The 15,133-nt window shown below is 45.8% G+C and overlaps 2 protein-coding genes across 2 annotated transcripts; one reads left to right on the top strand and one right to left on the bottom strand.

Moving 5' to 3' along the window:
- Positions 1 to 928: 928 nt before the first annotated feature.
- On the top strand, positions 929 to 3,805 carry LOC127343085 (CASP-like protein 4U1). Its single transcript, XM_051369167.2, has 3 exons — positions 929 to 1,802; positions 3,191 to 3,326; positions 3,409 to 3,805. Exons 1-3 carry the CDS (start codon positions 988 to 990, stop codon positions 3,595 to 3,597), a joined length of 1,140 nt encoding a protein of 379 aa, XP_051225127.1. The 5' UTR covers positions 929 to 987; the 3' UTR covers positions 3,598 to 3,805.
- A 118-nt stretch (positions 3,806 to 3,923) lies between these two features.
- LOC127343084 (probable glycosyltransferase At5g03795) lies at positions 3,924 to 5,861 on the bottom strand. Its single transcript, XM_051369166.2, has 4 exons — positions 5,424 to 5,861; positions 5,225 to 5,355; positions 4,765 to 5,113; positions 3,924 to 4,687 (listed from the first exon to the last, which is right to left on the bottom strand). The coding sequence occupies exons 1-4, from the start codon at positions 5,754 to 5,756 to the stop codon at positions 4,001 to 4,003; spliced, it is 1,500 nt and encodes a 499-aa protein (XP_051225126.1). The 5' UTR covers positions 5,757 to 5,861; the 3' UTR covers positions 3,924 to 4,000.
- Between the last annotated feature and the right edge of the window lie 9,272 nt (positions 5,862 to 15,133).

The following is a 15,133-nucleotide window of genomic DNA, read 5'->3' as shown; positions in this document are numbered from 1 at the left end:
TTGCCGCTGCGTTCATCGTGTACCTGGAGGCTGGAGGCGGTCGCCATCTCCTGCAACTCCATCAGCGCCACGCGAGTGACCCCCATCTTCGCCCGGGCGTTGGAGCTCGTGGGTGCCGAGATCCTGAAGACGAAATCATCCCATCTTCGTGGGCGTCAGATCTCGTGAGTGCCGAGATCCTCAAGACGAGTTTGTAGGGATTCGACTCGAGATTGATTAAATATAGGATAGTATTCTTTTAAGAAATTTTCCCTGCAGGAAGGAGTAAATCAGATTAGATTGGAAAGATATTTTTTAGATTATAATATCTCCTATCTTTGACAATATACTACTATCTCTTATTAACTTTCCATTAATTATCATTTATATCTTGATTGGCGGCAATAAAGGAAAAGAGGGGCAATTTACAATGGAAAGTTGATTGAATGGATGGATTTTAAGAGGAGACTTTGACTTAAATTGGACGGACAGGATGCTCCGAATGACGACCACCAAAGTGCGTTGAGTGTCAAACGACCAACTCCCATTTAATAGTAAAGATATTTTCTCGAAAAACAATCCAACTCTAGGAATCTTGTATCGGGTGGTTGTTATATTGATATAGCGAAACAAACCCTGTTTCGAGGAGTAGGGAACGTTACTAGTATTCACCAAGAGAGATCCATCTTTTTGTACCTTGAAACCAGCCGGGGAGTACTCACAATCTTAGCGTTTCAGTTAAAGACAAATTTTAAATCAAACGGAATTTCAGGAGAGAAAAAAAGGTAATCGGAGCATAACTGCGAAAAGCAACGGAAAGGTCGGAGAAAAGAAAAACAGAAACGAAAGGAAAGGAAAGAAGTGGGAGCGGAAGGAGGGAAGCAAGGAAGGAAGCAAATACTAAACCGAGACGGCAACACGTAACCTCCGATACTTAACACCGGAACGGAACCCATCCCTTCCATTGATCCGCCTGCCTCTCTTTTGCCACGCCCCACGCGCTCACGCATGGCCGAGACCCCCCGTGCCCCGCCGCCGGCGAGGCCGCCGCCTCCCGTCCCCCTGCCCGACACGCCGCCTTGCCCGGACTCGCCCCCTTCGACGCCGGGCGAGGATTACCACACGCCGACGCCGTCGCTAGACGAGGCGCGCGAAGACACGCCGCCGTGGCTGCAGCAAGAAACCAACGGGAGAGCAGCCGCCAAGAGCCCGAGCCCGACGCTCTCGCCCGTGCGCCTCCCCTCTCAGCACCGCTTGCCGCCGCCCAACTCTCCCACCGGCAACGGCCAAGAAGCCGCCGCCGCCGGGCAGCCGCAGGCGCCGGGTCGCCGCCCGCAGCTCCGCCTCGCGCCCGGCCTCGTCCGGACGCCGTCGCAAGGGTCCGTCGCAAAGTCCCCCTCACCATCGCCTTCGCCTTCGCCGCCGTCGCCGCTCACCCCGGCGGCTCCTCCCGTCCCCACAACCAACAGCAAGAGCGTCCAGAGCACGCCGAAGCGCACCGAGTCGTGGAAGCCGCCGGCCACGGGCATCTCGGTGCAGTTCGACCCGGTCGAGGAGGCCGTCACGTCGCCGCTGCAGCTCGGCAAGGCCCGGCTCGACAGCCATCGCGCCCGCACGCCGGCGGCCGCGGCGAACGGGGCCGCGTCAACAAACACCGTGCCGCGCGAGGTGGCGGCCGTGGCCGCGGTCGGGGAGAGGAGGACGCTGTCGGTGGCGCTGCGGCTTGCCACGGCGCTGCTCAGCCTCGCGTCCTTCGCGCTCATCGCCAGCGCCAAGACGTCCGGTTGGGACGGCGACCACTTCGATCGCTACGTGCAGTACAGGTTGGTCATGAACTGCTCAGTACAATTTCATTTCAAATGAAGTGACATTGATGGGAGTATCATTTTATTTGGTAAATCCATAGAAATGACCAGGGTGTACCAAAAAGAATTGAAAGTTAGGTATGGAATGAAAATCATGGAATTCTCAATTGAGTTTCATAACCAATTTCGTGGCAGCCAAAGAAGTTTTTCTTGAAATTACAAATGAATTCGTTAATTCCAACCCCAAATGATGAGAGCCATACGAGCTCAATAAAATTTGAAGTTCGTTCAAATATGTCCGGTTTTAAAGTTTATTGTTAGTTTTTCTACAGCAAGTTCATAGGGAGTCGGTGCCAAGTAAGAAAAACTGAAAAAAGTACTAGTATATCTTTCTTGTAGCTAACGTGCATTTTCAAACATCGGAACCCGAATAAGCTTACTCTATCACTAAGTTAAATAATCTCCTGACCACTAAGTTGCAAAAATTTCGGGACGCGGAAGTTTCCTTTAGAATGTTGGTTTGAAATTTGTCATTTTTGTCTGAGCTACATATTTTTAAATTTATGTATGAAAAATTGCATGACCGCACAAACTTGCATACTCTACATGTAAATTTTTTATTTGGAATTTTTCGAGGTCCAGAAATACGATTTTTCGGCCAGCCTAGTAAAACTGGTTCCGTTGGACCTAGGTGCGGCTGCGTATTTCTAGAAGCAGAGTATGGTGTACTAGCTACTATCTGCCTACTTTATTTTTTGGATTAATTGGTTCGCTTTTTCATCTCCTGTTTATTGTTAGAGAGTTTATTTATTGTTGGGTCCATCGTGTGTTTGAGGTACATACATGTTTCTAGTGTGTCTTCTTCTAAGACATCGACAGTTTAACCCACGACAGAACAAAGCACCATAGCATTCCTCGATTCGAATTTAAAATTCAGCATCCAATTTTGCCTGGCCAATGTTGGTTATGATTGATAACTTCATTATTATTGTAAAATACACCGAACTAGCCGAAGGCAATAACTTAGGATATAGTATGATTGAGATTAAGTTAAGCATGGTCTTGGTAGGCTGGTCCTACAGATAGAATATACTGTAATCACTAAAGTACAAAGGACGTGCGGCACAAAACAATGTATTTTCACCGAGTATAATGCATTGCATACCAATTGCGGTTCACATGTGGCAGCGTCTTGCGTCTTGTGCTAAAACTGAATGCGATGCCGCTCCCGGTATGTGTTCAGAATAAGACCCAAATAGGCCGGGCAATTGCTCAGTAGCCACTAGCCAGCACTACTGCAAGACATGAATCCTTTATTCTGACCTTCTGTAAACAGAGTTCTTGGCTTCTAGTATCGTCTTCTTCTGAAGGAAAACTAATCTCTGTTATTCCCAAATGCATGTCAGGTATGCGCTCGCGGTGAACGTGATCGTCTGCGTCTACTCGATCGCGCAAGCGCTCGGTGAGATCCGCCGTCTGGTTGCGGCGAGGTTTGCTTACCGGAGCATGTCAAGCTACTACTTCAGCCTGTTCCTTGACCAGGCAAGTGCCAACAGAAACATCCACGCCGACCAATCTGAGCACTTGCTTGGCGATTTCGTTTCATTTTCCTGTTCTGCTGCAGGTCTTGGCGTACCTCCTGATGTCGGCATCGTCGGCTGCCGCGTCGCGCAACAATCTCTGGGTGTCGAGCTTTGGCCAGGATGCGTTCAACAAGAAGATCACCAGCGCAATGTGGCTGTCCTTCCTTGGGTTCATCGCGCTTGCTGCAAGCTCTCTCATCTCCACGGCTAATCTTTTCAGCATGGTCTAAGACCTGATAGGGTTCATCCCTTTTTGGTCATAGATCTGATAGAGTAACAAAATAGATGCGTTCTTCATGTAAATTTTGCAGTTTATGTTCCCCCAAAATATACGTTCTGTTCTGACCCCAGACTGACACGTCATGGAATCCCTTGTAAAGAGGTAAAGCATCTCCTAAAGTCCTGATATAGTGCTCTACTCAAGTTTCTCGAAACTCAGTAGAATTGTCTCAAAGTCGTCCCTGTATCATGTGTACTAATTCATTTGCAATCCACTACTTGTCACTGTACTTTGAATGGTGAATTGGTGATGCACAGGCTTACACGGAACATGTTCTATATATTTAGTATATATACAACTTACATGTACAAATGCAGAAGTCGACTGCCATACAAGTACATGGACATGATCTTTCACTCGTGAAGCTCGACATGGTTCACTCTGCTGAGCCAAATGGAGTGCAGGATCATGTGGAAGAGATCATACCTGATGGGCCTTTCGTGCCACAAGAAGTGCCTCTGCAGCCTCTTGACGCAGTCGTGCATGGCCACGTATCTACGGAGTGAGATCCCCTGGAGTATCTTCTTCAGGTCCGGTATGTCCTTCTCCGCGACCACCACCGAGAAGGCGGTCCAGTCCAGCACGTCGCTGAAGGGGAGCACGAAGTTGTCTGCGATGATCACCGGCACGCACTCGTAGTAGAGGGCCTCCACGATCCTGGGGCTGTTCACCTCGTACCCCATGGGGCACAGGCAGAACCTGCTGTTCTTCATGTGCTGGATGTAGTTCATCCTCCTGGACACCCTGCCGGGGAGGAGCGCGTACACCCTCATGTCGTCGTCGTGCCCGTCGCCCCAGTGCCGGAGGAGGATCGGTCTCACCCTGCCGTGCACGTTGCCGGCGAAGAAGGCGAGGATGCGCCGCCGGGATACCGGGAGCCCGCCGACGTACCGGAGGGGCCGCTTCGGCGTCCTGATGGTCGTCTCCGGGAGAGACACGTCCTTCCCGGGGACGAAGATCCCCTCCGAGCTGTCGGCGTTGCAGAGCGCCTTGATGCTGTTCTTGCGGAGGTCGCGGTGCGCCGTGGTCGTGTAAGGTCCCTGCAAGTAAATTCAGAATCAAACCAAAATCTTACGTACAGGTATGTCCACATGGTTGGGTTGAACGTGATGCTTACCCAGTCGTGGCAGGCGACGAGGAAATGATCGGCGCCTCTAGTGCGGTTCCAGAACGGGTACTTGGCGGCGAGGCCCTTGACAAAGTTTCTGAGGTAGACGGACAGGGGCCGCAGGTTATGCGATTCCGGCACGTAGAGCGAAAGCCTGAGGTGCTGCGAGCTGTAGGGCAGGTAGAAGAGGTGCGCTCTGGCGGCGTCGGCGACGACGAATCGGCGGCTCTCCTTGAGGAGCTTCATGAACCAGCCCTCGGACGCGTAGATGCCGCTGAGGGGAGGGGTGTGGAAGATGGGCCGCCGGCCGTCCTGGTAAATGTAAACTTTGAGTATCCGTTCCATCAGTTCGTAGCTCCTGGATGATGATCACATTTCGCTACGCGTTTAGCCACTGCACCGAATTAGTACTAGTACGTTATAATCTAGACAAAAGAAGTTGTAGAAATGTCGAGGATATGTGCGTTACCTCTTGAACTGGGAGACGTTCTTGAAGAGTGGCGCGTGCAGGTCGGGGTCGTCGACGACCGGCTCGGCGGCCATTATCTCCTTCTTGGCGTACCGTAGCGCGTCATCCGGCGCCATCCTCCAATACGACGGCTGGTGAACAACGCACAGAGGAAATCAACAAGATTGCTGTTGTTTCCATCACCAAAGTTGTACCGTACCTCTCGTTTTCTAGGCCTCGCCGAGGACGGTGGCGGAGGAGCTAGCTTAGCTGGTGTTGGAAGGGACAGAGATGGCGGGGGAGGTGAAGCTGGGTGCGGAGGCGGTGGGGAGCTCGCGACGGACAATTCTTTGGCGTACTTCATGGTGAACACGCTTGGAGATGATGGGAGGGAGAAGGTGAGGAACGCGGTGGCGGCGGCTGCGGCGAGTAGGGAGGCGAGAGCCGCGACACGGCAGCAGGAGACGGATATCATCCCGCCGCGGCACCGGGGACGCCGACGCGACGACCCAGCAGAATGCGCCGTGGCGGTGGCCGGGTGCGGCGGCGGCATTGGGAGGAGGGAACGGAAGGCATGGAGGGAACTCAGGGAAGAGCGTGAGGCCGGAGGGCAGAGAAACAAAACGCTAGGGACGAGGCGCCTCTAATTTAGCCGTAAAATCTGCATTCCGCATGCTAGCAATCACACACATAGGCGTCACCTGCTTGATTTAGCGTCCCCCTGTTATTGTGTTGTCCGGATATTTAGCATAAAAGCTCCAGCGTTCTATGGGCCATTATCTCTAGCTTATTAATTTTTTTAACTCTTCATATGTGGTTCTCTAAATAAAATCGGTTTCTTGACGATCCCTTAACTCCTTAATTTTTTTAAAACCAAACTAGACAAACACATCAAAGGTTCAAATGAAGTAAATAACATGATTATGAAAGTTTACAAACCAAATTATTCAACATCAAACACATGATAGGGTTCAAATGAAGTGAATACAATGAATAATTCAAATGAAGTAAAGAGCAGAATTATGATGTATTGTAGAGTAGCCATCAATGCTCAAATCTTGCAGATGAGAGCAACTGAATAGTGGCAAATCTTTTGCCACTCGTTTCAAAAAAAAATAATACAAGGCATCACATTGAACAATCCAAAACAAAAAGAATGACAAATGTACAAATCCTTCGATGCAACAACCTCAAGAATGAATGTTTCATCTTTGCAGTGGCCTCCAATATTTTCAGTCTGGAGGACCCAAGAGTCTCTCCATATCTTCATCGGTGGGTGCCTTCAAGTACTCTGATCCAAAGATCTCAATTATGGCATGTGTGTATCTTCGAACAACCTCCAAGATTGTATCTTACCCGGTGTAGACATAGTTGCCAATGACGTCGTCTGAACACCCATATGCAAGAACTTAAACATCTGCAACACACTTGGTCAATGGGCTCGCACTAATCTCCCCCGATGCACTCCACCTCAAATTAAACCAATCATCATGCTTCTTCATGGCTTTTGCAATAGTGGGGAAGAGAGTCTTGCGTGCAAAATTGCTATCGATTTTTTTCTCGCGATAGGTTGTATCCGGGTTGAAGTAATCTCTCATAAGCTCGGCATGACCCTACCCTCTATCTCGATTGATGTACAAATAACCGAACTGTCATCATAGTCTCGGCCGATGGATTTCGTCGTTTAATATCACGACCATGGCCATTTTGACCTCATCATCGTCTTCTTCCTCCTCGGACTACGAAGAATCATCGAAGATCATCTTTCTCAACCTCTTCATCTACACTATAGAAAAAAATGACTAGGTTGAATTTGATTGACAAAAATTTAAACAAAATGAAAATAGCACAGACAAAACTCACCTAGTCAATTTATCGAACACTTGGAGGACGGAGGATGTGAGAGGGTCGGACTGCGGGATTGAGCTATTGCTGAAGTTGTCAGAAGGTCAGCGTGACTACAAGGCGGAGGATAGTCAACGGAGGGACTTAGAGGACGAAGATTTGATTCCAACCTTGGTCCCCTGTCGCACATAAGGCTTGCCGTGGCCAAAGACCTGTGGTCGGGATTTCGCCAGCCTCCCTCGATTCCGGTGCTCCCTAGCTTCGTTGCGAGCATTCAACGACATCTCCATCTTCCGCTGGCTACCTTTTCCAACAAACCTAAATCAGAGTAGCTCCATTTTGGAACAGATCAACTCGGCGGCATCGGCAGAGCTACAACTCTATTCCAGCGATGGTAGCAACAGGCAAGCCAAACAGAGTGTGGCGGGAGGGCAGGGGAGGCTGTGGGGTGTCGGTGGAGGCAATTTGTGGTCATTGATGTTTATGCAGTGCAGATAGGGGAGAGCGTTAGCACCATGTGGAGAGGCAAAAAATTTCTCTAGAGAGGCCTCGGCCGAGTATATTTGAGTGTCCCACGAGGAGTAAAAACTATACTCTTCTAAATGGTTTGAGGATTAGCTAGGTGCGGTTTAGAGGCGTAAAATTATTATTTTTACTTCTCTAAATCGGGACCAGCTAGAGACAAGGGCAGACCTAGCATGACTGCCCGGGCTTCCGGCCAGCCGGCAGGCTTATTTTTGCCCTATTTTATATGTATTTGATATAAAATTAGCACACTAATCCTATTTTGCCTAGGCTTCAAAAATTTTCTGGGTCTGCTTATGGCTAGAGATGCCCTTACTGCCCGTTAAGCTTATACTACCCGACAACCTAGTTGTAAAAAATCGAACATCGGGTTTGATGGGAAAAACCACTCAAGACATCTCCACTGGTTTATATCATGTACAGATCAGGTACACAAGTGAATCGGTTAAAATAGCCAATCCCTATACCCCGCTCAGTGCGGGAGCGATTCACTCCCGCCTGAAGCGGCGGCCGCAGTGGGCTAGCCCATTAGCGCCTAGTATGTACTGGGGTCTTCTCAGTTTTCCGGTTTTCTCAGGTTTTTTGCGGTTTTCGTTGTTTTCTGTGGTCTTGCTGACTTTGAATTTTGTTCAGATTTATTTGGTTCTGATTAAAAAAATGTTCAAATTATAAATTTGTTCAAATTTGAAAATTGTTTAGATTTGAAAATTGTTCAAATTTGAAGAATGTTCAAATTTCAAAAAGTGTTCAAATTTGGATTTTTTTCATTTTGAAAAGTGTTCGTTTTGAAAATTGTTCTGTTTTGAGTTTTGCTCGATTTTAAAATTTGTTCTGTTTTAACTTTTGTTAAGATTTTAGAAAACTGGAGAAACAGCCTGTGACTCACGCTGTCACGCACAAGCGACCAGATAAATGGGCCTGGTCCAGCGGAGCTTCTTTGAGGCGGGATCGAGTCTAAGGCATGAAATAGGAGCACCCGTTAAAATAGGCAAAACATATACACCGACCAGGTCGGTGGCTACCGGACACCGCACACCCCCTGGTCGGGTATGGGCCAGGCCCATTTGTGGCTATTTGGCATGTAGCAGTTCGTTTTTTTTTTTTAATCTTTTCTGGTTTCTTTTTTCTTTTTTTTCCCGTTATCGGTTTTGTTTGTATTTTTTTAGATTCGAAAATTTTGATTTTTAAAAATTGTTCAAATTGAGAAAATGTTTAAATTCAAAAATGTTCAAATTTGAAAACCGTTCAAATTCGAAAACCGTTCAAATTTGAAAATTTGAAAATTGTTCAAATATGAAAATTGTTCAAATCAGAAAAGCGTTCAAATTCGAAATTTGTTCATATTTTAAAACCATTCAATTTTGAAAATTGTTCGAGTTAAAAATTGTTCAAATTTCAAATTTTGAAAAATATTCAAATCCAAAAAATATTCAAATTTAAAAACTGTTTTGGTTTCAGAAAACTGTTCAAATTTTATGAAAAAAAAATTCTCGGATTTTTTTTAAAACGGTTAGATTTTAAAAAACGAAAATATAAACAGAAAAGAAAAAACAGAAAAGAAGGAAGAAAAAGGAAAAAGAAACTCACCCGACGTAATGGGCCGCGGCCCACTAAATTACCTGATCGTGGGAGGGTGTGCGGTGCCGAACAGCCACCGACCAGATCGGTGGCGAGGAGCTCCCTTAAAATAGGGCAAACCGTAGTTCGACTGGCGGAAGCTAGGCAGGCCACCGGTCCAACCACGAGAAAAATTAAATCTCATGGAATAAAACGGTCCCACGATGTCAACCAAGAGGTATGAGGATGGGCCTTGGGCTATATTTGCAAAAACTATTGGAGATATGCCCAAGAGGCAATAATAAAATGGTTATTATAATATATCTTTGTGTTTATGATAATGTTTGCATACCATGCTATAATTGTATTAACCGAAACATTGATACATGTGTGTTATGTAAACAAAAAGGAGTCCCTAGTAAGCCTCTTGAATAACTAGCTTGTTGATTAATAGATGATCATGGTTTCGTGATCATGAACATTGGATGTTATTAATAACAAGGTTGTGTCATTGATGAATGATGTAATGGACACACCCAATTAAGCGTAGCATAAGATCGCGTCATTAAGTTCATTTGCTATAAGCTTTCGATACATAGTTACCTAGTCCTTCGACCATGAGATCATGTAAATCACTTATGCTGGAAGGATAATTTGATTACATCAAACGCCACTGCGTAAATGGGTGGTTATAAAGGTGGGATTAGGTATTCAGAAAGTATGAGTTGAGGCATATGGATCAACAGTGGGATTTGTCCATCCCGATGATGGATAGATATACTCCTGGCCCTCTCGGTGGAATGTCGTCTAATTAGCTTGCAAGCATATGAATGGTTCATAAGAGACCACATACCACGGTGCAAGTAAAGAGTACTTGTCATGAGACGAGGTTGAACAAGGTATAGGGATACCGATGATCAAACCCCGGACAAGTAAAATATCGCGTGACAAAGGGAATCGGTATCGTATGTGAATGGTTCAATCGATCACTAAGTCATCATTGAATATGTTGGAGCCATTATGGATCTCCAGATCCCGCTATTGGTTATTGGTCGGAGAGAAGTCTCAACCATGTCTGCATAGTTCGCGAACCGTAGGGTGACACACTTAAGGTTTGATGTCGTTTAAGTAGATATGGAATATGGAATGGAGTTCGAAGTTTTGTTCGGAGTCTCGGATGGGATCCAGGACATCATGAGGAGTTCCGGAATGGTCCGGAGAATAAGATTCATATATAGGAAGTCACTTTCCAAGTTTGGAAATGATCCGGTGAATTTATGGAAGGTGGTTTCTAGAAATTATCCGGAATAAATCACTATGGAAGGAGGAGTCCCGGAGGGACTCCACAAACCCTAACTAGCCAACCAAGTGGGAGGGTGGAGTCCATGGTGGACTCCACCTCCTTGGCCGGCCAAGTAAAGGGGGAAGGGGAGAGTCCCTGTCCCTCTAGGTTTCGTCCATAAGGCAGTTTTTCTGTTGGGGTCTTATTCGAAGACTTTGGGCAAACCATTGGGGTTCCACCTATATAATGAGGAGGAGAGGGAGGGGCTTCCCATGGCTTGGCCGCACCACCTAGGGCATCCAAGGGCCGGAGCCCAAGTGCCCCTCCCCTCTCCCCAAACCCTAGCCTCTCCTCCTCCACATAATACTCCCGCAGCGCATAGGCGAAGCCCTGCCGGAGTTCTCCAGCACCACCGCCACCACGTCGTCGTGCTGCCGGGATTCCGAGGAGGATCTACTACTTCCGCTGCCCGCTAGAACGGGGAGGAGGACGTCGTCTTCATCAACACCGAACGTGTGACCGAGTACGGAGGTGCTGCTCGTTTGTGGCACCGTCAAGATCTTCTACGCGCTTTTGAAAGCGACAAGTGATCATCTTCTGCAACAACGAGATCTAATCTCGTAGGCTTTGGAAATCTTCAAGGGTTAGTCTCGTGATCCCCTCGTTTCTACCATCTTCTAGATTGCATCTTGGCTTGGTTTTCGTTCTTGCGGTAGGAATTTTTTTGTTTTCTATGCTACGAATCCCTTCAGTGGTATCAGAGCCGTGTCTATGCATAGATTGGTTGCACGAGTAGAACACAATTGTTTTGTCGGCGTTGATGCTTTGTTGTCTTTAGTTCGTGTACTTTGCATCTTTGTGGCATGGTGGGATGAAGCGGCTCGGGCTAACTTTACATGACCGCGTTCATGAGATTTGCTCCACGCTCGACATGCAACTTGTATTGCATAAGTGGCTTTGCGGGTGTCTGTCTCTCCCACCATAGTGAAGATTCAATTTACTCTTTCTATTGACAACACTAGTATCACCGTTGTGGTTCATGTTCGTAGGTAGATTGGATCTTACTCGAAAAACCTAAACCACGTAAAATATGCAAACCAAATTAGAGACGTCTAACTTGTTTGCAGGGTTTGGTGATGTGATATGGCCATGATGTGATGATGAATATGTATGAGATGATCATTAGTGTATTGTGGCAACCGGCAGGAGCCTTATGGTTGTCTTTAATTTTCATGTTGAGTAGTATTTCAAAGTAGTTGTAATAGTTGCTACATGATGTGTACAACCATGAACTCGGCGCCATGGACCTTGACGCTACGCCGACGATGATGGAGATCATGCCCATTGATGATGGAGATCATGTTCGTGCTTTGAAGATGAAGATCAAAGGCGCAAAGACTAAAGGGCCATATCATATCACATATGAATTGCATGTGATGTTAATCCTTTATGCATCTTATTTTGCTTAGATCGCGACGGTAGCATTATAAGATGATCCCTTACATTAATATCAAGATAATAAAGTGTTCTCCCCTCGTATGCACCGTTGCTACAATTCGTCGTTTCGAAGCACACTACAAGAAATCTGCCATAAGTTGACAAAATAAAGGTGTCACTGAAACGTCACTGATGGGTACTTGTGACGTTACGGTGACGCTTTTCAATACGTCGATAGTTGGGAGTCAGCAGTGACTGCTTGAGACGTTCCACTTGAAAACGTCATAGAGCTTTGTGACGTTTGCAAACGTCACTGACGGCATGACGTTCCCAAAACGTCATGGGCACCTGCCCCCGAGTCCAGCGTGGCAATCCGACGTGGCCAAATTGTGACGAAAAAATAACGTAGTTATCGGAAATCAGCCCGGTCCATTCAGTATGTTATATGGGCCAAGCCTAGTAATGCTAATTTTTTTCATCTTTGTTGGGCCTTGACCTGTTACGAGCCCAATTCTTATTTGAATTTGGCATTTTTTAGCTTCAATGTTTTTGGGCTCATGTTTTTGGGCCTCATTTTTTTCACGGTATGCATCAGGTCACATTTTATTCAGATTCCAATTACGAACTTGATAGCTAATAAATAACCCACATTTAAATCGAATACACAAAAAATGCACGTAATTATACTTCAAATAACACCCAAAATTAGTCAATGTAGATCATCTCACAAGCAGATGTGTATACAATCACAGTATTACTAGGTCTACAAATTTGATAACTACATAATTTCCACCAAGTGTCTTCAAACTTCTTCAACCTGGAGCTCCTTGATAAGGATCACAAACTAGGATCCAGCTCCTGTCAAACGAAACCATATGCATGATATCAGTACATCGCCAACTTACATCGCCAACTGCACCATATATGCTTGATATATCCTTTAAGGAATGTTTGATTTGAACAGCTAGCATAGCAGCAGTTCAACTACACTATATTCTAACAAAAAAACATTTTATAACTAGGAAGCAGAAACAACTAGCATAGCAGCAGTTCAACTACACTATATGCTAACAAATTACATTTTATAACTAGAAAGCAGCAAGCTGCAATTATTCGTACCAATGGAATACCACACTAAGATTTTGAACTGTCATAGGATTTATATTCAATAGATTTATATCATAGCCATCCATTCTCTGGTAGCATCAAGTTATATAAAACCAAAGTCATCCAGATGGGTCATTGCTGAAGTAACCATATGGGTTATTTGAAATCAAGTAAATATCCGACAAAGAAATAATACAGATCAGAGATTCATTATGGTTTACAAAAATAATTATGACAAGTCTAAAATGAAACATGCTACTGTGGTTTACATAGATTCATTATGATGCACCATATGATCTGGATATAATGAATGTAGCAACAAAAATCAGCAGGGGACAACAAGGAAACTTGGACAAAACACGGTGGGAAAATGAAGTGTAACACAGACGAGGACTTGACCCCATTGTAGTAAAGAAGAAACATTTAATGCATAACAACAATAAGCTAGTATTTAACAGGTTATGGAAACCTACAGACTAGTATATCTATTCATCTCAACTATGGGAAAAGGGTATTAAAATGAAAAGGTAATTTCGAATTCAACCATGTCCACATAGGTCAAATTATTAATCAAATGAACACAGGCACAAAGGCCACTGCATGTACAATTAATGTTATGTTGGTCAATATAGAATAATTATGCTTGGTTAATTGAATTGAAGAAAAATAAATTTACAACACAATCTGAGGAAAGTATAAGTGAAAAAAGAACTAAGCTTGATCAAGTACGTCAATTCGCAAAAGGAAAAGATATTAGATTATTACTATGCAATTTCTTGATTCAGTTTTTTTAATGCACTAGGTACAAAATCTGTAGAAGAAGCATGGCATGGTGAACAACTATTGTAGCAGGATTAAAGGAACGAACACATAACATCTGCAATTAATCATAAATTTGGGTGGCCGCAGAACATCTCCAGCATAAACAACAGCAATAACCATGGTTCGCACATGCGTGTCAAGTAACAGTTTTGCAAAAGGCACATGCCTACCTATCTACAATTCAGAAATGATAACATGCAAAAGCACCGCAGCTGACTTAGAATTATCGTGTTAATGCATACACTCAGTTCTCTAAACTGCAGTAAGAACATAATTAAGTAAAAGTCAGAACTAGCATAAAAAAATGCAGAGATTCTTGCCTCTAAAAATTTCTACACTATATATAAAAAACAATTGCAGTAATTTGCATTTCAATAAACACAATAAGTGGACAAGCAGAGACACATTAAGATGAATAGCAAAGAAGGTTAAACATCCTATTTCTATATGCAATGAATGGGCAAAGCAAAGGTACATCAACAATTAAATGAAGCTCTATATCTTACACAATATATATTTGCGTGTCTACAGCACACATGGTCTAGCCAGGCGCCTGAAACTAATACATAGCAAAGGCTCATACACAGTCCAGCGTACCAAGAATCAGAGAACCAAAGGCCCAGAGCACATGCTGATACACATTTCGTATGGGGACACAATTGGTCGGACATGGGAGGGGGCAGGGGCGAGCGTAAGTACCATGGATGTGCCACGATGGTGCGTACAGAAGCTCTAGGCGGGGGTGTGCTATTTGCTCTGCTGTCGCGCGAGCTCACTGGTGCCCATCGCACCTGACAAACCAGCAACACACAAAAAATCTGTCAGATTGGCATCGTGTATGCTGTAGAAAGACAAGAAAATAAGAGGGAGGGAGGGATCTGGGGGCCTGGAGTCGAGAGACGAGTACATCGACCAGAACTGCTTCTCCTCATCGTGGAGTGAGTGAGATGGGGGCGCCAGTGGTACCTTGACCGGATCTGGTGTACGAGCTCACCGTGGGAGAGATGGGGCATGATGGGGATGTTGAGCAGGACTCCATGGCGCGCTCGTAGAGGGTGACCTCCTTCTCGAGCTTGGCGGCCTGGGCGAGGAGCTGGGCACGCGCGGTGGCCATGGCTTCCTTGTCCTCGATGCAGCGGCGGATCCCCTCGGCCTTCATGGCGGACTCCTTCTGCACAATCACGCGGATGCGTGAAATGGATCGGTCCGGTTGTTGCTCGCGATGAGATGAGATTGAGATGAGGAGGTAACCGCTGAGGGGGGAGAGGGGACGGACCTTGAGGAGGTCGATGCAGCGGGCGGCGGCGTGGATGTCCTCCTCGAGGGAGAAGACTTGCTCCTGGAGGTCCGCGGAG

Source organism: Lolium perenne, chromosome 3 (assembly GCF_019359855.2).
Source record: "Lolium perenne isolate Kyuss_39 chromosome 3, Kyuss_2.0, whole genome shotgun sequence".
Classification (NCBI taxonomy): Eukaryota; Viridiplantae; Streptophyta; class Magnoliopsida; order Poales; family Poaceae; genus Lolium; species Lolium perenne.
Note: the sequence above shows the minus strand (reverse complement) of the source record. Positions and strands in the feature narration are given on the sequence as shown.

Coding starts and splice junctions, on each gene's coding strand:
- LOC127343084 (XM_051369166.2), bottom strand. CDS start 5,756: ATGCCGCCGCCGCACCCGGCCACCGCCACGGCGCATTCTGCTGGGTCG. Junction 5,114..5,224: donor AACGTCTCCCAGTTCAAGAG/GTAACGCACATA, acceptor ATCATCATCCAG/GAGCTACGAACTGATGGAAC. Junction 4,688..4,764: donor TCGTCGCCTGCCACGACTGG/GTAAGCATCACG, acceptor ATTTACTTGCAG/GGACCTTACACGACCACGGC.
- LOC127343085 (XM_051369167.2), top strand. CDS start 988: ATGGCCGAGACCCCCCGTGCCCCGCCGCCGGCGAGGCCGCCGCCTCCC. Junction 1,803..3,190: donor GATCGCTACGTGCAGTACAG/GTTGGTCATGAA, acceptor AATGCATGTCAG/GTATGCGCTCGCGGTGAACG. Junction 3,327..3,408: donor TCAGCCTGTTCCTTGACCAG/GCAAGTGCCAAC, acceptor GTTCTGCTGCAG/GTCTTGGCGTACCTCCTGAT.